The 24,177-nt window shown below is 40.8% G+C and overlaps 1 protein-coding gene across 4 annotated transcripts in view; it reads right to left on the reverse strand.

The window, feature by feature from the left end:
• The window catches only part of FILIP1 (filamin A interacting protein 1), a 214,126-nt gene that overhangs the window by 18,151 nt on the left and 171,798 nt on the right, over positions 1-24,177 (reverse strand). For all 4 annotated transcript variants that reach the window (XM_043439716.1, XM_043439718.1, XM_043439715.1 and 1 more), the window contains exon 5: positions 2,860-5,665. In XM_043439716.1, the coding sequence (XP_043295651.1) occupies positions 2,860-5,665 (2,806 nt within the window). The remainder of the gene's footprint in view (positions 1-2,859; positions 5,666-24,177) is intronic.

Here is a 24,177-nt window from a genome sequence, read left to right on the forward strand (position 1 = left end):
CCAGTTCCAGTTTGCCTGCCTTCTAAATGTGGGTATCACCGTGCTCCATTCTCAGTCCTCTTCTCATTTTCCACACTCACCCTGAAAATTACCTGAGTTGTCACCCACATGTGTCTGAGACCCTGAACCCTGAGCCATCAGTTTAGTTCAGTTCAGTCACTCAGTCGTGTCCAACTCTTCGTGACCCCATGGACTGCAGCACACCAGGCTTCCCTGTCCATCACCAACTCCCAAAGCTTGATCAAACTCATGTCCATCCAGTCATGGATGGATCATGTCCATCCATCTAACCATCTCATCCTGTGTCATCCCCTTCTCCTCCTGCCTTCAATCTGTCCCAGCTTCAGTGTCTTTTCCAATAAGTCAGTTCTTTGCATCAGGTGGCCAAAGTATTGGAGCTTCAGGTTCAGTATCAGTCCTTCCAATGAATATTCAGGACTGACTTCCTTTTAGGAGTGACTGGTTTGATCTCCTCGCAGTCCAAGGGACTCTCAAGAATCTTCTCCAGCACCACAGTTCAAAAACATCAATTCTTCGGTGCTCAGCTTTCTTCATGGTCCAACTCTCACATCCAACTCTCACATCACAAGGCTCCCCTTAAATGCAGATCCAGATTTCTAACCACATGCTAGACATTTCCAGGGTCCCTGAGGCATCTCAATTATAACATGCCCCAAACGTTATTTATTTTCTTACCAAAACAATAATCCCCTGGATTTCTCATTTTATCCACCCCATGGCCAAGCCAGAAACCTCCGAGCTACCCTCTGAACTCAATATGTCATTAAATCTTCAATTCTGTCTTCAGTATATCTCTGTGGCAACCCTCTCCAGTATTCTTGCCTGGAAAATCCCATGGACAGAGGAGTCTGGAAGGCTACCGTCCAAAGGGTCACAAAGAGTCGGACATGACTGAGCAGGCAGGCACACATGCACATCCTCATTTTCACTCCCACAGTTCAAGCTTACATCTCCAGCCTAGAGAACTGCAACCATATCTCTTCCCTCAGCCTCTGCTGCCTCCAACTGATCCTTTAAATAGTTCTATAAACATATCTAAATCAGAAATAATGTCATTTTAAAAATCACTACCCTGTTTATGGCTCCCTTGGCCTATTCTCTTGAGATTAAATGTCAATTCCATAATAAGACACACATGTCGTCAGCTTCTGATCCCAGTGTGCACCTCCTCTTCTGCTCCTGCATAGTGTCTCCAGGTCTGACTGTTGCAGCCCAAAGGGACTGCTCACTGTCCCACACGTGACAGCTTGCCACACTGCCGCCCCTGTGCACGAGCTGCCCTCTCTCCTTATCTGCGAATACCTCTGCCCCCGGGGAGGACTTATCCGCTGGTTCCTTTGTACACCACGCCCTCACAGAACCACTAGATGGGATCCGATCCTGCCTCTCCCACTAAGCCAAGAATTTCAGCAGTCCTCTCTACAGTCAGCACCCAACCTGCTGCCTGAAGAGCAGCTAAAATTGCACAAATGATCTAGTCACACTATTCATCCCAAACTTATTGTTGACCTTGATTTTTTGGGATCTGATCTACCTAAAGTAGGTGGGAAAGCATTTAGGCCTTAGCAATCTTAGATAGTTGTTTTAAAGTCCTACTTGCATATGGGCTTTAATCAGTAATCCGAAATGTTACTCCAGAAGGGAGGGCTATCTTGATCTGACCCTTAAAATGGGAATAAGATGTTCCAGCAGAAACTTTGCTCTAAATTACAACAATTACACCTCCCCTAGCTTTTATAAAAAAAAAAAAAAAAAAAATCCCAGCTATGCTGTGCTGCTTAAAAAAACAGTATTGAACCATTTGAGAAGGGTGAGCAGTTCTGAATGATATTCAGCTCCTGTAGAGCCAATAACAAAAAGCTTTACTGACAAAGCAGTTTGTAAGTACTTTACTCTTTGAAGCCTGTCCTGGGTTTATGCTTGTGCACAGAGAATGAAAGTAAATTATAGTGAAGATACAGGCAAATAAGCCACAGTTTCTATACTTAAATAATAAGCTTCCTATCTTTTTAAGACTTTCTAATATCTGCTGCAGAACTTGCTCAGAGATTAGGGATCACAATTTCTAGTCTATTAGCTTAAATTAATATCTAAATAACACACGATCTTCTATAATTTCATCTACCGACTGTTGCCAATAAGTGAAGAAAATCACTGGAAGTATTTTGAAAAACAGAATTTATTTTTAAGTTCTGGCCTTTATACTTTGGACATGCTTTCCTATAAACCATTTAGCCTTCCAGCTGGTTTTAACTAAATATTTATCAAGCACCTGCTCACTGCACTGTACTATTAATAAAATACAGTGTTTAGACATATAAATTCACTTCTTTTTACTTTTAAAAATTTTTTGATAGCATAATCTTTTAATCTTACTTTTTAAACAAAGTATGACTATGACCATACATAAATGAATATCAAATGTCTGAGGTTCTGGAAATATAACCCAGGAATAGTTTTCATTTTTTTGCACATTGGCCGTTTCTTCCAGCCTCTATATTTTAAAACAACTTAAACATTAAAAATCAAATTTTCAGCCGTATTATTAGCATAGGCTGATGTGGCAAGAGGTCACTTTTGCAAGAGGGTTTTGAAGTCAAGATGATTTAAACAACAAAAAGAAATTATCCCTCACAATTAGCTCAAATTAATAAAATAAGAGGCCCCTTTTTATTCTCATTTCTTGATGCAGACAGTCTCCCGGGAGACATCTGGTATTGGGTTTGGGCGGAGGAGAGACATGTGCTTTGGTTGTCTTTTGGGCACTGGGTGATTCTCAGCCTTCACTTGCCCGCCTGACCCTCGCATTGGCCTGAACCAGGACCCCTCTCTACTCACCACTGACTGGGTTCCTCTGGCTGATGAAGTCGTGACCGGGGTAATGGTGATGGTGCTGGTCACTTTGCTCGAGCCAGAGCGAGGCGACAGGTGGTTCCTGGGCGAGCGAAGGACGGTGCCGGTGGACACCTCCTTCTCGGCCGTCACGCTGACCGGTCGGACAGTGATCACCGGACTCGCCCCTTCGCCCGAGGTCCCCGGGCCTCGCTTAAACTGAGAGCCTAGGTGAATGTGGATTTTGTTGTCTTCCGTGGTTATGATATTGGCATTGGCGTTGTATTTCCGGACTGGGGTTGGTCCAGGCTGCTTCTCCGGGGTGACCTTGAGGACCGTCCTTCCCACGGGCATTTCCTGGGATTCGGGAGGGACATTGATGTCCGTCGGGGCCGCCGATGTGGACACGGTCATGATCTGGATGGGGGACGTGGGCCTGTCGGCAAACGCCCCCCTCCCGCCCTCTGGGGTCTTCTCCCTGGAAAAGGTGGTGATGGTGACCGGAGACATGGCTCGCTCCGGGCCGAGGGTAGCTTCTGCGCCTTTCTGCTTCTGAGACAGGACGTTCGGGGAGGGGATGATGGTGATCCTCGGCTTCTGGTTGCCCAGGGTGGGGATGACGGTGGTGCTCGAGAAGAACTCTTCTGCTGTGGGGCTGGTGATCTCCAGAGTGGCGGTGCTGTTCTCGTGGTCCGGGGTCACACGAATGTGCAGCGGCTGGCCCTGCTTGGGCGAGAGCACCAGCTCTCCTGGGTGCCCTGGGCTGGCACTGGCGCGGGGCCCCTTCTCCGGAGCCACCGGGGGCCCGTTCTCCCTCTTCCTCATCCACGGGATCCAGGACTTCCTCATGGTGAGCTCGTTGGCCGCGGGCGGATACCTGTCGAGAACCGACGAACGTTCCAGAGGCTTCTTCAGTCCCACCTGGCGAAGGTTGCTCATGATGTGGTTTTCCTCCTGAAAGGACTTGCGGATGAACACGGCTGGTGTGTCCTCCTCCGCCGCCTCGCTGCCCAGGGCATCCGTCTGCACGCCCGTGGATGTCACGGGAACATCCACCATCCTGCGCCCGTTCACGCTGGGCCTCAGGGCGCGGCTGTATCGCTTGGACAACTCCAGCTCTTTGGTCAGATGGAGGACCTCCTGGCCCATGCTTTTGTTCTTATTTTCTTCTTCCATAAACCTCTGTTGAAGGACAGAGTAATCCACTTGGAGCTGAGAAAGCTGATCTTCTTTGTTCATCAGTTCGTGAATCTTCTCTTTAAGAGCTTGGACCTCTGCTTTTAAATCGCGACTTTTGGCTTCTTCCAGCCGAAATCTGTGTCTCAGTTCAGCTTCTTGGCTCACGGCCTCGCCTTTCTCTATGGCTTTGTTCTTGGCGATTTGGTGTTTGATCTCCTCCAATTGCTGAGAGAGGAAATTGGCCTTATCCTGCTCAGTTCTAAATTTCTGCTCCAGCTGGTCATACTCATCTTCCGTCTTCATCAAGTCCCCTTCCACCACCTCCAGTTGTTGCAGACGGTTCTTCAGTCTCTCAATTTCCAGGGTTAGTTCCTTAATTTTGTTATCTTCAGGGCAGGTGAGCTCAGGTCCTTTTCGAGACCTTCCTCTTGTTATTTCTCTCTCCACTTCCTCTATTCCATCAAGTCTCTTCTTTAATAAGTCCACACTGCAGCTTAATTCGGAGGATTTTTCTTCTTCACTTTTCAGTTTGCCTATTAACTCATCTCTCTCTTTCGTTAAATTGTATACCTTTTCCTCCATTTCAGATTTCAGCTTTAAAAGTTTCTTACTTTCTTCGATGAGTTTTTCCGTGACGTCCATAACCTTTCCTTGCTCCACCTTAAAATTTTTGTTGAGTCCATCCACTTTTCTCTCCTCTTGCTTTATTTTTTCCATCATATTTTTCCTTTCATCCACCAGCATCACGGTAAAGGACTTCAACTTCGTAAGATCGTCTTTGAGGCTTAATTCAGCCTTTTCCAATCGACTTTCAGAACATTCCAGTTCTTTAACCCGACTCTTGACCACCTCCAGTTCGTTGAGCAGGTCCTTGGTTAAGTTCTTTTCTTTCTCCAGATTTAAGTGCAGCTGGGTGCACTCAGATTTACTCTTGCTAAACGCTTCTTCCAGTTTCTCCAGTTCCGACATTCTCTTCTGTAACTTCTCAACTTCAATTTTGAGCTCCCGGCTATGGTGTTCTTCCTCCTGCAGTTTCTTTCTCAGTTCCCGGCACTGGGACTCGGTTTTCGTGATCTCTTCGTCTTTACCCTCCATCTCAAGCACGCGCTTCCGTAGATTTTCCACTTCTGCCATGAGGCTGGAGTTGCCGCATTCCCCTTTGGCAATCTTATCTCTTAGTTCCTGAAGCTCTTCTTCTGCCTTCTGAAGGTTTTTGTTGGTCTCTTCCAGCTCCTCGATTCTCTGAGTCAGGCCAACCAGCTTGAGTCTGAGTTGTCTGTTGTGAGACTCCTGACTGGCCAACTTAGCATTCATCTCCTCATGTTCCTGGGAAAACCTTGATGCCTTGTGTTCGAAGTCCACTTCCAACTTGAGCAATTTCTGCCTGTCTTCTTTGGATTTGGAAGTGATGGCTTTGAGCTTCTCTTCCTCTTCCCTCAGTTTCTGAGTCAAGTCCTGTACTTTCTGGCTCTGCAGGCCAAGTTGCTCGATGTGCATCTGCCTTTCATCCACCAGCATGAGTGCAAAGGACTTGAGTTTCACAAGCTCATCTCTCAGTTTGTTGAGCCGCTTAGCGTTTTCCTTTTCTTTGCGGGCTTGGTAAGCTTTTTCCTGTTCAAGGAGTTTTTTCAACCTAGAAAACAAAAAATATTAAAAATATCCTATTTTATTACATAATATTTTATGTATGATATGTTTTTATACATATTAGAAGATTGTGTGCATGCTAAGTCTCTTCAGTCGTGTCCAACTCTTTGTGACCCTAAGGCCTGTAGCCCACCCAGCTCCTCTGTCCATGGGATTCTCCAGGCAAGAATACTGGAGTGGGTTGCCTTGCCCTCCTCCAGGGGATCTTCCCAACCCAGGGATCCAACCCACGCCTCTTAGGTCTTCTGCATTGGCAGGCAGGTTCTTTACCACTAGCACCACCTGGGAAGCCCATTAAAAGATTAATCAGCAATAAGTCTGTCTTAGATATGAGCCAAAAATAAAATGTTATTATAATAAATCCCCTGTCAGTTACTGAAATATGAAGGTTTAACACATAGCCATAAATGAAACCAACCAGAAGTCAGGATGCTAGCTACCCATAGTAAGGGGTAGCATCTAGAAGGGAGCCTGGAGAGAGCTTTTCACCCTTTCTGTTTCATAATCTGTGTGCCTTTTACAAAGAATTATTCAGCTTCTGAAATTTCAGTAAGTTGAACCCTGATGAGTAACTTTCTACATATGTGCTATACTTCAATAATATAGCGATGGAATAAAATTTAGGTTTTGCAATAATAGTGACTATTTGTGTAGAATTTTCTGTATTCTAGGCACTAGTCTTTATTTTATCCTCATGGAAAGCCTCCAAGCCAGGTATTGCCACTGTCCTCCCAAGGAAGATGAGATGGGTCCAGCCCCAGTCAGTCAGGAACAGGTCTGGGGTCTCATGCGGTGCAGCCCAGGATACTTGCTCTTCACCTCGCATCGTAAGACTTCAAAAAAGAAATTCACTTTAACTGAAAGGGAAGACTCAGAAAAGAAGATGCTTTGGGTTTCCTTGCTTTGTATGCAACTATCACCCGACAGGAGCAGGGCAAGACGAGCTTTCTGATAGAGAGCCGAGCTACATAACTGACTTGAGTTAACACCAGAGCTGGCACAGGATCTTGTCTCTGTTTTCTGATTTAAACATTTCCTTTTAGATTGAGAGCTAGATAGGGAGGAAACACAAATTCCTATCAATCCAAAAAGACATGGCAGTCACAGGAATTACTGTTGTATATGCATGAAATGCATTTTCTCTATGGTGGGTGGTGGTGGTGTTTAGTTGCTAAATCGTGTCTGACTCTTTGCAGCCCCATAGACCACAGCCTGACTGTAGCACGCCTGGCTTCTCTGTCCATGGGATTTTGCAGGCAAGAATACTGGAGTGGGTTGCCATTTCCTTCTCCAGGGCTATGGTGTTAATGTATAGGTTTTAATGTTAATGTATAGCTTTAAAAAGTAGAAACAGAAGTAGACCAAAGTATATTTATGGTACTTATGGTTGTCAGTTAGCTTACACCAATTTTTAACAGTTCTTTTCAATTATCCATAAAACAAAATTAATATAATATTTACCATATGTAGTGTAAGAATGCATTTAGTAATTTATGCTTATATGAGAAGCAAGTTATAAACAACCACTAATGTATTTGTTGTAAGTACATTTTTTTCTTTCAATATATTTTGAACTTTATTTATTATGAAAGATTTATTTCATAATTAGATGAACTTGGATTAGATTAGATTTACTTGGATAACAGATTAGCTGTTATCCAAGTAAACAGACGTTAATAGTGTCATACTGAACTGTGCAAGAAATGATTGAACATACACAGAGTAACTATAATCAAACACAGTGTCAGATAGTTATTACAGAAATAGCTCAGCTGATACCACTAAGTTTTTTTCATAGAATTTATTTCTATAAAATATACCATTGTATCTAAGCATCTATTAACTGAAATGGGTAACTTCCAAACTCATTATGGCTTTATTTATAAAATAAGACAAAAATAATTTTCAAATGCATGAGTTGAATGAGTAATACTGTAATAGCTTCACTAATTGTGGTTCTTACATGTGTAAAAGGGCATTTTATTGATTATCTTATCTTTTTACTCGGCATCAAAACAATTGAAATGTCACTTTTCTGTAGAATAAGAGACTTCAGGGGATATTTTCAAATTCTTGACCTAACTAGATTGTTAGAGACAAATTCCTTTAAAATATCACTGTTCTCAAATTTAAGGCTTAAAGTGTTGAAATTTCTAAAGATAGTTGTTGAAGAATCTTATGCCTCTGTGCTATTTGAGGCAGAGAGCTGGAATGGCTAAAACATAGACTTTGGGGTCAGACACAACTGTATCTGAATCCTGGCTCAACTGATACCCTGGACCCTATGTTTTCTAGGTTGTAAAGGAAGGTGCAATGGGTACTAATACCTCCTTCACAGGATGTTCTAAAGACTGAGAGATGGTAAAAAAAAAAAACTGACTGACACACAGACTCAACACATGGATGTAATAAAACATAAATATAAGAACTAGAGAGTACACTATTTCCTCCACATGGGAAGTCTGTTCAATGCTTTTTGTGTTTAATCTGTAAGTATTTTTACATCATTATCTTGACTTTGATAGTAAAACCTGGGGCAGTGATGTTTCAACCCGAGAAAAGCATAGTGTTTTCTGCTCAGTAGACAATTCTGTGAGCCAAGGGCGTAACCTTAGATCTTGGCTCCATAAAACCACATTTTTCAGGTCCTCTTACTTGTGACTATTTCTCTTTTTCTAGGCCCATTAAACTTTCTCTCCTTCCCTCTTCTTTCACATTTTAAGCCATTCTCACCTTTTAAGGGCTTCCCTTGTGGCTCAGCTGATCAAGAATCTGCCTGCGATGCAGGAGACCTGGGTTCAATCCCTGGGTTGGGAGGATGCTCTGGAGAAGGGAAAGGCTACCCACTCCAGTATTCTGGCTTGGAGAATTCCATGGACCATATAGTCCATGGGGTTGCAAGGAGTCGGACACCACTGAGTGACTTTCACTTTTACTTTCATCTTTTAAAGTGGACCTGACAGCAATACACAACCCATTCTCTGCAGGCTCCCAAGGCCCAGTTCCCGGTTGGTGTAGCTGAGAGTTAGATCCAGGACTTGGTAGACTTGTGTGGCTCAGTCAGGACACTTTGCCAACAGTATCTGTGCACAGAGACCTGAATTCAAGTGTCTGTAGGCAGGGCGCTGGGGATGGGAAGGATGGGATGAACTGCGAAGACTTTGCAAAAGATAATGTGGACTGTGACTGCTCACTCACTGGCAGAAAGGGAGAGAAAAAATTACTTCAGTGCTTTGGGTCTGAATAATTGCAAATAGTAATGCCTTTAATAGAAGCAGGAAAAGAGATGAGAAAGGGTATTGGCAGAAATCGAGAGTTGAAGCAACACTAACTTGAAAAGTATACCAGACAACAGTTAACAATACTGTATTGTATACTTAATAAAAATGTTAAGACGGTAGATCTTGGGTTTTTATTTCAATAAAGGAAGTGACAGTTCCTTAAACATGGGAATAAATATGATCTGCAAAGGAGAAACTATGCACAGAGAGAAAAAGGAAAGGATGAAGAAAAAAAACTTGGGGAAATGCCCAGAAATAAAGGGCAAAAGAATGGAGGAGCTTTGGGAACACATGTCGAGAGTGGGGAGAGGGGACTGAGGTGGGGAGATATAATTATACCTGAAGAAATAAACATTAAGAAAAAGCCCTGGAAAGTCTTCTAAGATGTCAGATAACGGGAGAAAGCTGTAAACAAATGCAAAGCGGAGTGGAGAGACCCATGGAACAACACAGGGGAGCCAAAGAAAGAGAGGGCTTGTCTCCACCGACCTGCCCTTCCAGTCAATTTTGGCATTCCATTTACAGGTGTTTTTGTTTTTGTTTTTCTTTTTTCTTCTCCCATATCTACAAATCCTCCTTTTTACATTAAACAAGCATTGAGAAGCATTATCATATCATTGTGCACATTTCACAAACCATAATGACTCTGGCATATTATGTTTCTATTTCAAACAATTTTCTAATAGTTATGCTTTCACGTTGTGCTTTAAACACTTAATTTGCTCTACATTACAGGGCACTATTTCCATGTAATTACATTATTGAAAGAGCAAATTAAGAGGATTTTGGTGCTTTATGTGCCCACTGGCCTTACCACCTCCCTCTGCTCTCTTTTCTATCCGTCTTGCCTTTCTTCAACCATACCCTGGTTCTGAACATATTAACATTAAAAGGAGACAAACCAGAAGACCAAGACTAAGAAAGTGAATTAGTGCCCTAATTCTCATCAGCAGTTGCAAGCAGAGCATTAAGTATTCTGAAATCAAATTTATTCTTGGCAAGATCTTAATTTTCTGCAAACATTTTATCTTATTTAGAGGACAAAAGGAAGACAATAATCTAATAGATTCTTCAGAATTCTCTTGCCTTTCTTAATAACTATTCTTAAATGTATTCCTAATTTCTCTTTCATACCCAATAAAACTATGTGTTTTTTAAACTTACAGATTTGTCATTTATAAACATATTCAGAAATTAAATAATTTTCACCAAGAAAATGTTAAAAGTATAGGCTCAAATATTCTGTTTATGGGGCACACATTTGTCAAGACTCATCAAAATGTATAATTAAAATTGGTGAATTTTGTAATATATAAATTATATCTGAAGAAAAAAAATATTAAGAAAAAGCCCTGGAAAGTCTTCTAAGATGTCAGATAAAGGGAGAAAATTGTAAACAAATATAAAAGAGTCATTTAAAATACAGCAGAAAACATAAAATAGGTTATTAATCTTAAGGCAGAAAGAGGTGAAAGCAGAATTTGAAAAAATAAAGAGAAGGCAGCTGAGATTTTCAGATGGAATTTGGACTGACTAGAAAACTTGTTCTGAGGAAATAATGTTTCAGGTACTAGAAAACCTTTAGTTCTAAAATTTCAAGAGGCTCTTAAAAGCACATCCCAAACTCAAATTTTTGCTAATAATTAATTTTTTAAAAAAATGATAGGAAGAAACGTGTTCTGATAATAAAACATTTTATTTACCAAGCATCTATTATAATACATCCTTGGCTATGTGTTAAGTGTTTTTATTAGTTGATTTTATTTTCATAATAATCCTTTGAGCAAAGGTTACTCATTACTATATTGTTTCATAAACAGGAAAGTCATTTTATTTAATCAAGGGAACAGGACTAAGAAGGTCAGACTGGGATTTTAGACCAGATCTGTTTGACCACTGTGCTTTTTACAATGAAGTTATTCCTCAAGTAGGTATTGCTTGGAGAGCTGAAGTTTGCAAGACTGTGTTTAGGTTGCATAGGTGCACGCTAAGTTACTTCAGTCATGTCCGACTCTGTGTGACCCTATGGACTGTAGCCCCCAGGCTCTTCTGTCCATGGGGATTCTCCAGGCAAGAATGCTGGAGTGGGTCGCCATGCCCTCCTTCAGGGATCAAACCCATATTTCCTATGTATCCTGCGTTGGCAGGTGTGTTCGTTACCGCTAGTGCCACCTGGGAAGCCCATTTGTTTGTTAATTGCATCTTATTTGATTTAGCCTATCTTTCTGGAATTGTCAAGATCCTCCTTGAATTGTTTCATCACCCAGTATATCAGTTCATATCCAGAATTTTGTCAAAGGAAACATGACCCCAGTGATTAATTAAAGGACAGGTCAATGTACAAAGCACTTTAAATACATTCAGTCTCTCCCTGCTGCTGACATCAACCCATTCAGCAGCAGGACGTCATCACTGGCCACCCATGAGCCTGTGGGGCTATTAGTCATCACCTTCCTGAGCTCCCAGTCCTCCCCATGTGCCCGTTCCAACCACATCTTTCTCACATCAGTCAACTAAACCCAAATTCTCCCAGATGTTTGGGTCCCAAATCTAGAGTCATCCTTGAGTCCTAGGTATCCTCATTCAGTTCTTCAACAAATCTTGTCAACTCTACCTACAAAATACAATCTACAGATGAATGGTTCTTACATTTTTAAAAGCTTGTAAAACATAACCAAGAAGAAGAGGCAGATACCGTATGTGGCCTGCTAAGTCTAAAGTAGGAGTCGAGTGGAAACAGCACGGTAAAAGCACACAGCTGGGAAATAGACATAATAGGTGGCTTAATTGAAATGAAGGGTCCTTGTGGGAACAGTATGAGGAAAAGAGGGTGAAAAGGAGGGACAAGCCACTCCAAGCCCTCTCTGGGCTAACAGGATGGATCTGAACTTGGGATTCAAAATATGAGGAAGTTCAACAGCTCTGGAGAAGTTGAAAATCAGGATGCTGCAAAAAAAGGAGTTGAGAAATACAATGAAGTCTGAATGAAAGTCATGTCATTGAAAAAACAGAGAGAAACAGGGTCACATAGTGATTCTTAGGAGACAGAGTTTATAGGGTTTGGTGACAGACTGAGTAAGGATGGAGAGGGGGAGTTTGGACAGACTCTCCACCTTCTGGACAGGGTTATTAGTTTGCTCTAACTGATTATCACATATAGGCTAGGAGAAGAGAAACAGACTTGGAGGGATAGCTCATGATGCTCCAAAAAAGGCACATTGACTTTGAGGTTGTCGAGACCCTATAAGTGAAATGCTTATTGGTAGCATGGAGTTCAGGAGCTGAATCTGGACCAAAGATACAGACTGGGATTGTCCAGTGACAGTGTAATCTAAAGCTATGAGAGAAGGACATCCCTGGAGGTCCAATGGCTAAGACTCTGAGCTCCCAATGCAAGGAGTCTGGGGTTCAATCCTTGGTCAGGGAACTAGATCCCACATGCTGCAACTAAGAGTTTGTTTGCATTCCACAACAGCAACTAAGACCTGGCACAGCCAAATGAATGAATACTAAAAAAAAAAAAATTAAAGCCATGAGAGAGGATAAGATGAATGAGAGGTATGAGACAACAGAGAGAAAGAGGAGCAAGGACAGAAAAAAGATATTGAGATGAGAAAACATCAAGGAACTTAATGAGAGAGGCTGAGCAGGGAGGGCCAGAGAGTTAGGAGGGAATCCAGGCAATCGTGGGTTTGCAGACACCAGCAGGGCAGGAAGGGGACGTGTCCATAGCACAATGCTCTGGAGGGATCAAGTGAGAGATAGGAAAATGGCCATTGTTTTCATTTAAATTCAAATTTAAAGAAAACTCCTTCCATTGGCTATGTCAGCATGCATATTGACAGTTCTTTGCGTGAGCAGTTTTAATGGAGTTTGGAGACAAATACAGAATAAAGCTTAGTTGGGAAAAACAAAAATGGAGACAAGTATCTGAGACTAATTATTTGAAATCTTGATTATGAAGGAAGGAGAAACAGGCAACTGGACACAGGACGCAGGTAAGGTAGGTTCTATATCTGTAACCTCATTTGTTAGATGAGAGATATTAGCTTGTTCCCACTTTAAAGCCCTTTGTTTTTCTTGATAGAAACAGTTTAGTTAATAAATGAATAATGGTAGAATACATAAGGAGGTAATTATAAAATACCACCATTTTGCAATTCGCAGTGAAATAATGGGCATAGGCAAGGCTCATCAGTGTTTCCTAAAAGATAGCCAGATACTGTGTACATATGTATGGACCTCCACCCAAGAAATATTCTTACCAGAAAATTGAACCTGAATAATATTGAGCTTCACAGGGGCAAGAAACATACTAAATGACATTATGATGATACAATCAGGAAAATTCAAAATGTAGAGGCTATACAGTTAAAAAACATAGTTTCTTCAATAAATAAATCCCAAGAAGAAAGAGTGTGGGAGTTGAAACTATGGATTAAAAGAAATTGAATCTGTTTCAATTCTCCTCCAAATTTTTTTAAAAATGAGACAATTGGAAAAATTATGTTAAGGAATTATTATTACATTTTAGGTAGGATAAAGGATCTTGACAATATTTTGAAAAGAATCTTTATATTTTAAAAATATATATTGAAATATTTACAAATGAAATGATATGTCTGGAATTCACATGAAAAATAATCTAGGGGAGTTAGGATAGATGAAACCAGATTGGTCACAAATTGATTAATTGTTGAAGTTAAGTACATGGGGGTTCATTATACTATTCTTTCTATTTTTGTAAATTTTTTGAAATTTTCCATTATAAAATTTAATTCCTTATTGTATATAGTCTTTAGCTTTTGTCCACCTAAGTCTCAGCTAGTTTGGAGACTGGTCAGATTTTCTCTTTCCTTACAGTACCACGTGACTCTCCTATTATTGTGATTGTACGTGATTCTTTCTTTCATCTCTATGTTTATTAAGTTAAGCTTGTTGAAGACTCGGACTTTTTCTTGCTTATTGGGATCCATCTACACTTACTCAAACTAACGCCAGGAAAAGCAGCTCATTCTGTACTGTTCCACAGATATTTGTTAATTTCTTTCCTTTTAGAGTCGAAAAATAAATTGTTTTGGAGGAAAAGGGGGAAATGAAAGATTTTTTGAAGCCTTATTCTGCTTTTCCATCTTTGAGATAAACACCTTCCCTGAAACAATTGTCAATCTCTCCTCCTAAAGACTCAGGTCCGCACTGGACTATATTCATTCTTACTTTTTTCCTTGGAAGTAAACCAAGTAAGACAGATCTTTTTCTCCATCTTTCTTGGCACTCCCACTTTTTCAACCATTTCTCCAGATTTCTCAGTGTTAGCTCCAGACCAGCAATTCTAATTCTCTCTTTGCTTCCATTGTCACTTGTCACTATCTTAATCCATCAGACCCCATTTGAAACTCTGATGTCATCCTAGGTTTGTTTCTCGTCCAGACCATGCTAATTTCCCTGCTCACTGTTTCCTTCCCTTCCACTATTTTTGCTCTTCACCTCTCCCTGTGTATATGCCTCTCTGTCTTTCACAAAAAAAGCACAGGTTAAAACTAGCAAGGGCATGATAGTAATTAGAGATGAATGAACCTCAGGAGTCAAGCTTGCCCACAGTTTGAAGTCTTAAATCACATGCATTTCTCCCCCAGCTAGAACATATCAGTTTGGTTCAGTTCAGTCACTCAGTCGTGTCTGAGTCCTTGTGACCCCATAGACTGCAGCACACCAGGCTTTCCTGTCCATCACCAACTCCCAGAGTTTACTCAAACCCATGTCCATTGAGTTGGTGATGCCATCCAACCATCTCATCCTCTGTCGTCCCCTTCTCCTTCTGCCTTCAATCATTACCAGCATCAGGGTCTTTTCAAATGAGTCAGTTCTTCGAATCAGGTGGTCAAAGTATTGGAGTTTCAGCTTCAGCATCAGTCCTTCCAATGAACACCCAGAACTGATCTCCTTTAGGATGGACTGGTTGGATCTCCTTGCAGTCCAAGAGACTCTCAAGAGTCTTTTCCAACACCACAGTTCAAAACCATCAATTCTTCGGCACTCAGCTTTCTTTATAGTCCAACTCTCACATCCATACACGACTACTGGAAAAACCATAGCCTTGACTAGATGGACATTTATTGGCAAAGTAATGTCTCTGCTTTTTAATATGCTGTCTAGGTTGGTCATAACTTTTCTTCCAAGAAGTGTCTTTTAATTTCATGGCTGCAGTCGCCATCTGCAGTGATTTTGGAACCCAAGATAATAAAGTCAGCCACTGTTTCCACTGTTTCCCCATCTATTTGCCATGACGTGATGGGACCAGATGCCATGATCTTTGTTTTCTGAATGTTGAGCTTTAAGCCAACCTTTTCACTCTCCTCTTTCACTTTCATCAAGAGGCTCTTTAGTTCTTCTTTGCTTTATATAGTACAGAACTAAGTAGCTTGGTGGGCTTCCCGGGTGGTGCAGTGGTCAAGAACTTGCCAGCCCATACAGGATAGGCAGGAGATGCAGGTTCAATCAGGTCGGATGTGTCAGGAAGATCCTCTGCAGTAGGAAATGGCAACCCACTCTAGTATTCTTGCCAGGATAATCGCATGGACAGAGAAGACTGGTGGGCTACAGTCCACGGGCTTGCAAAGTCAGACATGAATGAGTGACTGAGCACACACACACAATCTATCTTTAAAAGCAAAGCCACAACTGGCAGCAACTGAAAGGCCTGAGAAGCTCGTGGCTGATAACAAATTCTTCTTCTTGAAGATGGTGAGATCTCCTCCTACTAGGTGAGCACACACTCGGTGCTTGCCAACATTTGGTAGCAACCAGACTCCACTGTAAAATTCAAATTTAGTCTTCATGAAAATCTACTAAGATGCTAATTTAAATTTACAAATGCTGTATTCAGAAATAAATCACTTACTATATTACTAGTATAATAAATTACTCTCAGTAACAGTAGAAATTAAAGTCTAGGAAATTATTTATGTTTTGCCCCAAACCATTGAAACAACTGTTTTCTCCCTGTTAGTTTCCTGCCCAACAGGAGGCCCATATTTGAGAATCACTGGGAACAAGCTCTCTGTTCATACATTCTGGTACAAAGCTCTCTGACATACAGAAGGTAGCCAGGATTCATTAATTCACTTAAAAATTCAACAAAGATGGGTTGTAAAACATTATTGTGGTAAAACAATGTATCAGGTGCTTGCAATAAAAAAAAATAAATTGCAGTGCTCTGTAAGAAGTGCCATTTGTGCTTTGAATTTAGGCTACTCCATGCAACAGTGGTGTGATTGGAGGAAGTCATTGTTCATGTCTTTGTAATTGTTTTTCCAGTAGCGTTCCCCTGCTGTGGGGAGCAGCCCATATGGCCCCTTTGGGAGAACTACATAAGGGTCACCCTCCTCCCTTGGGAACCAGGACTGGCTTGACATGCTAAATGAAGACCAGATTTCAGCCCCCTTCCTTTCTGGTCAGGAGCTACCACCTGCACAACCACACACTATCAGCCCAGGTCCTCTTTTGTCTCACCCTTCAGGTTTTGGTTCACATCTCCTCCCCAGAGAGGCATTCTCTAGTTAGCCTGTTGAAAACAGCTTTCCTAGCCATGCTCCATCGGGACTCCCTGCTTATTTCTTTTACTGCACGTTCCCTGTCTGAAAGGATCTGTTTCCTTTATTTGTATACTTAAGACACTGTCTTTCCACCACTGCACAAGACGAAAGCACTATAAGAGCAGAGTCCAGGGCTGAAGGGCCCTCCTCGCACATGCCTAACACACAGTAGGTGCTCAGCCAGTATTTGTACAATGAATTACTAGACAAAGGTCATTCTGATGAAGAATGAAAAAAACACTGTGCCCTGTAAAGGGCAAACATCACGCAAATGTGAGAAAAGAGAACATCTGAAATTCAGAACAGTAGTCAACCTCTGTACACACAGTAGGAGGTGGGACAATGTCAAGAGATGAGACTCCAGTGAAGGCGGAGGTCAGATCATCAAACAGCTTGGATGTGACTCCTAAGGAGTCCTAAGCACCATCCTGAGGGTTATACAGACTTCTCGAAGGACTTTAAGAACAGTGATAACAGACAATTTCAGTATTAGGATAGTCTGATGACAACATGGTACATGGATTGCAGAAAGGGGAGACGAGACGCAGGGAAATCAGTTATGTAAGTATTGAAATTTTCCCAAGCCAGAGGAAAAATAAAGACAAAACTAAGATCACATTGCAATATTAGAAAGGGAGATTATAAGAATAGTTAGGATGGGGAGTTGTCTAGTTTTGTTAACTGATAGAATGTGAAGGTTAAGGTAGAAAGAGATGGGATTCTTCCTGCGTTTTGATGTGGGGGAGTATAGGAATGACAGAGCCTTTCCTTGATCACACTGCCCAGGAGCATCACAGTCTAGCTGACTGATCTAACCGGCACCATGGGAATCTTAGGAAGATGATTGTCCCCCTTTTCCTCAGTGCTTTACTGACTTGAGCTAAGGACAAACTATCTTTTTGAAAAACTCAACTGACTCAGGATGGGCAAGACAAGTTTTTAGGTCTTTTCTAGAAGTATGACTTTTTGAAACGTTCACTTTTAGATCTCAGTTTGCTTCACCTTTGAAAAAAAAAAGCACAGTTTTCTCTTATAAACTTGTGAGGGATGCAAATTAGGTCTCAAAAACCTCTTGATAGAAAGTGTTTTTGAATAGGGATCTTGACTTAACAGATCAATGTTATACACAGCTGTAGGAAAAACAAAAAACAAAAAACAACTATTATTGAAATTACTCAATTACCAAGCTATTGATTTGTATATTACTTGATAACATAAAATTCTACACTTTTCATTATTATCTTTTGTAAGATAGGCATCGTATTAATAAGCTCCTTCTAGCTTCAAGCTTGCTTTAGTCAGTAGGAGGCACCAGGACTTCCCTGGCGGTCCGGTGGTTAAGACTCTGAGCTCTCAATCCTGGGAGCACATGTTTGATCCCTGGTTGGGGAACTATGATCCTGCATGTCACGCAATGTGGCCAAAAAAAAAAAAGGAGACACTGAAAGGAGATCAGAGAATGTATCAATGCCCTTTTGAGTCTTGGCTATTTGGTTTCATTCTTCTCCTAAGGGCCACAGTCCCTGTTCAGAGCTCTTGCCGATAGATAGTTATTCTTGAGGGTTCTGTAATTACTGGTCCCGGTAACTAATTCTCTATGTGCATATTTATAATGATATCAAACTACCCTGTTTGAGTCTGCTGGGTTTTGTTTTGCTTTTTTTTTTTGCTGTAACCTTGCATATTATACTGTATCTTGAACACATCTTACAGTGTGTAAGGTGCAGAGTTCAGGATCACTTCCCTTCTCTACCCCCAACACACAACGGTATGAGGCATGATGTCTCCGAAGACAGATCTAGAACCTGGAATCACAGGACAAATCCAAGAAGAGAGGAGTCACAGATAGTACTGGTGGAGAGTGGGTCCGTGAAGAATTGAGGAACAGGAAGAATGACTGAGGATAGCACAGGTGCACATTGCTAAGCATGGGGAGCTGAAGCAAGAAGTGGGAAGGCAGAGCGGTGCTCCATCTCCCTCGGACCAGACACGAAGGGGCCTCATCTGTCCCTGCCCTCAGGCTGGGTGGCAGGTATAGACCTTACCTGGGATCCCAAGGCAAAATTCCTGAAGCTTAGCTCTTTACCCTTTTTCATTTTGCACTGTGAGTTCTTTAGAGCTAGAATGTTTCTGGTTGATAAAGGAGAAAAACCACAAATACTGAATGCTGAATGGGAATATCCAAGAAAATAAAAATAGGTAACTGCTGACAGAGGACCAAATATGAAATCACAAATATGAAATTTGTGTATAGAACTCATCTAACTCTGTAGAACTCCCAACCATGCCAATGATTTTCACTGACAGAGGATATATGCCTTTTGAGGGGGCACTTGTCATTTCCGAGCTAACCCTCTGTTCAGTGTGGTAGTTCTGAGTACATGCTCTAGAGCCAGACTATCTGGTTTGCATCTCGTTCTGCACCATCCTAACTTGATCAAGTTTCTTAATTTCTTTCTTCTTCAGTTTTCTTCTGTATCAAAGCGGGATGATAGTATCTGAGCACAGGGTCATTGTCAGAATCACATTAATGATTATATGTGAAAGGATAAGTACGCATTAAATGTTAGATACTATTAGCAACGATGCTAAATTGAAACTCACTGCCAATCTGTCTTCCCTGCCCCTCCACCTGAATGAATTCTTCAAAGCTATTGGGGGTGGGGTGCCTCTACTATGCAGTGGGAAAGATCATTTCATTCTTGAGACCTGAGAATGCTGTTGTTATTTGTGGACACAGATGAGCAGTTTCTACTCACCATGTGTTAGTGGGTTAGTCGCTCAGTCATGTCCTACTCCTTGTGACCCCATGAACTGTTGCTCACCAGGCTCCTCTGTCCATGGGATTCTCCAGGCAAGAATATCCTTTATTGTGTTTTCATATTTCCTAAGTTGGTCAAAATACTACTCACACAACTTCAGGTTGATCAGATAACAGTAGAAAGAAGATGTCATTCTTTCCCTTTGATGTTGATGAAGAGTCAGCCAGGTGCATACATTTACTGAAAGATTTTCAGGAGGAACAGAAAGAGCCATGAAGCCGAGAAATTTGTCTCTAACTGTGTGGCCTTGAGCTCTTTCTTCCAAGTGGCCCCTCACCCTAACCCAAAGACCCATTCCACCCCCAAAGAAGGTGTCACCAAGGTGCATCACAGCTAATTATGGGATGCTGCCTCTAGGTAATGAGGGTTTCCTAAGTGGCTCAGTAGTAAAGAATCTGCCTACCAATGCAGGAGATACAGGAGCCTCAGGTTCAACCCTGGGATGGAGAAGATCCCCTGGAAAAGGAAATGGCAACCCACTCCAGCATTCTTGCCTGGGAAATCCCATGGACAGAGGAGCCTGGCAGGCTACAGTCCACAGGGCTGCAAAGAGTTGGACACGACCTAGCAACTAAGCACGTATGCCTCTAGGTAACATTGTGCATTATCACAAGAAATACTCACCCTCAGACAGTAAGCTCAAGGGAGTGATTTACCAGGGAAGCCAGAGAGTGGGGACGGTTTTGAGGTCCCCGAAACCTCAGTATGAGGGGTCCTCCCACAGGCTAGAGAGGCCTCTCCTGTGTTCACTTAGAACATGCAGGGAGGGATGGGGCAGAAGTCAGATCTCCTGAGACTATTGAAACAAGTTGAAGATAATCCATAAGGGTACACACATACCCCATTTTATCACTTTACTCTGTACATGTATTTATAGATTGCTGGACAAAAGTCACATTTTAAGCTCATATATTATGGGAACTCACAATATAAAAACATATCCTGTGGCAAAGACTTTTATTAAGATACGATTCATCTGTCTCTTGGGTAAATCTATTTTCATAAATAAGAGTTGTTTAATATAGACATGAAATAAGCAGCAAATTAACTTAAGTACATAAATCACTGATAGCAATGCATTCACATGCATTTATTTACTCAGAAAAATAACCCTCTCCCTTTCGAAAATGCCAGTGGAATTTATTGCCATTGTATCCAAAAGTCTTTTTAAAAGCTTTTAAATATAAGCATATGTGAAATTTCACTAGACTTTAAAAATTATTTTAGCATATATCTAATAATTACTTTATCCAGTTTTCAAGTAGCTTTAAAGCTAATTTTAAAAATAATAAGTCAAAACAAATAAAATTCCAAAACTCAGACTTAATTTTTGTATTGATCCTGACTATTGTTGATCAAAAGAAAAAGAAATGTGCCATGCCCTTCTGTTGCGGAAAGGATATTTAGTCTTACAAGCAAACAGAAATTCATCCAGTCACATGGAATTAAGAATACAGGCAGATCAATGCAGTGAACCCAAGATTTTCATCACAGCTGAATTCAAGATTTTCGTCACTTAAAACACAGAGACAAAACATTAACAATCAGTGTTACACAAAATTAAATCTACACAAACGAAAACCATACCATCTGCCCTTATGTACAAATTTCTGTACAACAGGTCATATGGATCTGAAATCATGCTATAAGAATTTGATTAGGACCAAATGAAGGTTTTTCTTTTCTCTTTTTTTTGGTGAAAGATACTTCCCTCTAGCCCTATTGAATGCTAAATACAAGCTATTTGTTTTTATACACTCTGCTAAATTCAGACAGTGCTTTTTGGCAGTTTGAAAAAGTACTAAAGCTGAACTTTTTACACAACTGTTTAACACGGTCTGAATTTTAATGCCATTTACACTTTAAAATAAAACCTCCTGTTTGCTTTGTTATTCTTGTTATCACTGCCACACTGACTGTTTCAGCATAAACACAGCTTTCTTTAGATCACTGTGCAATCCAATTCATTGCCAACTTTTGCAAGCCTTCTCCACATGTGCAAAGAGAGATCTGCAGAAAATCCACATAACAAGAACAAAACCTTTGAAAATAATATTTTCACCTCAAATTAGTTTTTTGCTCACCAAGAAATCGTAAGTTAGAAGAGACATGTATAGCACATGGAAAGGTTGTTAAAAGCCTTCAGAACACATTAGTAGGTCTGCTGGCAGCAAGATAAGAGATTTTTTCCATTCTTATACAAACTCCCCAAGGTTCTGTAGGGTGAGATTACTGTTCCCCTCCATAGAAAAACAGGAGCACGCTTCATACCACAAGGTGCTTCTTGGCCATTTCCAATCAAGGAGCCTGAGGTACCCAGGAAAGTCACAGTAAGCTGGTCATTTTCAAGGGTTGTCACCGTCCATGCTCAGTAAAACCTGTAGCCGAAAGTTGAAAAGGTTGTGGAGTCCTTACAGCCCTTGTCAGCTCTAAAAGTGTCCCAACTCAGCTTCCAAGATGCTCTTTGCACAAGACTGAGAAATGAGTTTACTGCCAAGGAAGCCTATGAACAAATGAAACGCGCATGGACCAAAGTAACCAGAGTTGCTTAAATCAAAACAGATCTTGACCTCCTTACCTTAATACTAGGAAGCATGGTAGCTTTTGTTTTTGTTTTTTGTTTTGTTTTTTTTAAGGGGGTACTGAAGTTTGTTCAACAGCAGCTCAGCCCCCTACTCCACGGGGAATAAACCGTCACATTCCAGTCCTGTCATCAGAACAATGAAAGGTGAATGTTGAGCAAAACAGCCTCGAGACCACTAACTGGTGATGTCATTCTTCCCTCTAGGGTTCATTATTGTGCAGATTTACTCTGGTCTGAGAAAAGGGGTGGAGCTGCCTGGGACGGGCGGGGAAGGCAGCTCTTAAGAAGCATAATCAGTGAATGGGAATTACGTCCCACCCCGAGGAAAACTCACTGGGGAGGGCACCGAAGGGGAGGAGGAGGAAAAAGTTAAAGAAAAGACATGCATACAATGTCAAATGGGCCTCACTCCGGATTTTTCAAACTACTTAAACTCCATACAGTTCTATTCAACCCACCCTGGAATTTAAATAAGTAGGGATCCCACTGGAACCTTATCTACAATTCAGCCAAGAGGAGGGGATTCACATTTCAACCAGAGTGCTGGTTAATTTATGTGTTATCTAAACGAAAACACTGCAGAGTTTGCCAAAGAATGCCAAGTACCCATTAGTTTAAGAATCATTGTGTCTTGAAAAAATTTTTACCTGTATTTCTTTCTAAGTGTTTTGAAATGGCAAAAAAAAAAAAAATCTATGGCTACTCACACACACTCACACGAAGTCAGTGAATACATTCAGCCAAATTTCAAGGAGTATCTGTAACATTTATGCATTGTTCTCAAAATCACCTTCAGAACAGTTTTCTCTGTTTTATTCCCTTTTTCTTTCTTCCTCTCTCCCTTTCTTCCTTTCTTTTTTCTTTCATTCTTTCTTTTTTTTTCCTTGTTTCCTTTCTTCTTTCTTTCCTGAATCTGCGTGAGTATTCAGTCAAAAAGCCATTAGGTAACTTAGAAGTTCCAGTATAATTTTTTCTAACCAATATGCATAGAATAGGTATATCATTTGTGTTAAATTATATTTTTATTGTAGAATAAAAGCATAATACCAGATAAAGTATTCAAATTAACTGCAAAGTTAACAATGAAATGCTTGCAGAGCATTTTAAAACCCTCAGATAACTTTCTCTTTTATAAATATAAGCTATTATGTTATGGCATGGAGAAAAATAGGAAGGAAAAATAGTTAAAGATAAATGTTTTCCTACCTGCCTGATGCTCACTCATGCTTTTTGCTTTAAGAACTTGTCTATTTTCTTAACAGCATGAATTAAGTATAAAGATTTGTGCATATTGTAGGGTTCCAATTCTGAATAAATGTATTTTGATTATCAAGTTATTTTGGTAAAAGTTACACAAAGCAGCATTCATGATTAAGGTAAGATTACAGATACTGAACCAATTAGTTGTTTATGGTTTTCCGGTTTTTTAATTTTTTGGAGGGTTCTTTCAAACTGTTTTCACATGGGTGGGAAAAACTGAAATTCAAGAAGAAAAGAAGAAACTGTAACCATCATCTGTTGTACAAAAGTTCTTGTGAGTGTTGCAGAAAGGGGCGTCTTGGCAACTAATAGACCCAAGACTGAATCTTGGTTTGGCATCTACTTGGTAGGTCACTGAGAATATGTTTCATAACTCCTCTGGCTTCAGTTTATCCAGCTGTTTAACAGTGATATGGGTTCTAACTTACAGGGTTATTATGAGAATTAGGTAGAACAATGTGAGCCAAGGCCACAGAATCTGGTAATAGATAGCTAATAATATGCTTATGCAGTTTATTCATGCTGAAAATGGTAGGCACTAGGCAAAAATACGAATTTGTGGTTGAAATTTGACACGGACAACACAAATCCATGCTGAAAAAGGAATGAAAGAGTCAGTATTGATTACGTAGTCAAGTGGTATCTTGCATTCAGTCTGCTTAAGTGGTAGTCCCAGAAGTCACTGATTATGTTAAAAACCATATCAAATCAGAGACTTCCCTGGTGTTCCAATGGTTAAAAGTCCATCTTCCAATGCAAGGGACATGGGTTCAATCCCAGGTTGGGGAACTAATGCTATAGGGCATTGCTATAGGGCAACTAAGCCTATGCTCCGCAACAAAAGCATGACTCAGCAAACACCAAGAGCAGCCTTTTGAGATATATATATCTCAAATCAATATCTAGAGACTTACGATGTTAATAGCAAGAGAAAAGTCTTATCATCACTGAAAAAT

The sequence above is a fragment of the Cervus canadensis genome, chromosome 20 (genome assembly GCF_019320065.1).
Source record: "Cervus canadensis isolate Bull #8, Minnesota chromosome 20, ASM1932006v1, whole genome shotgun sequence".
In the NCBI taxonomy this organism is placed as follows: Eukaryota; Metazoa; Chordata; class Mammalia; order Artiodactyla; family Cervidae; genus Cervus; species Cervus canadensis.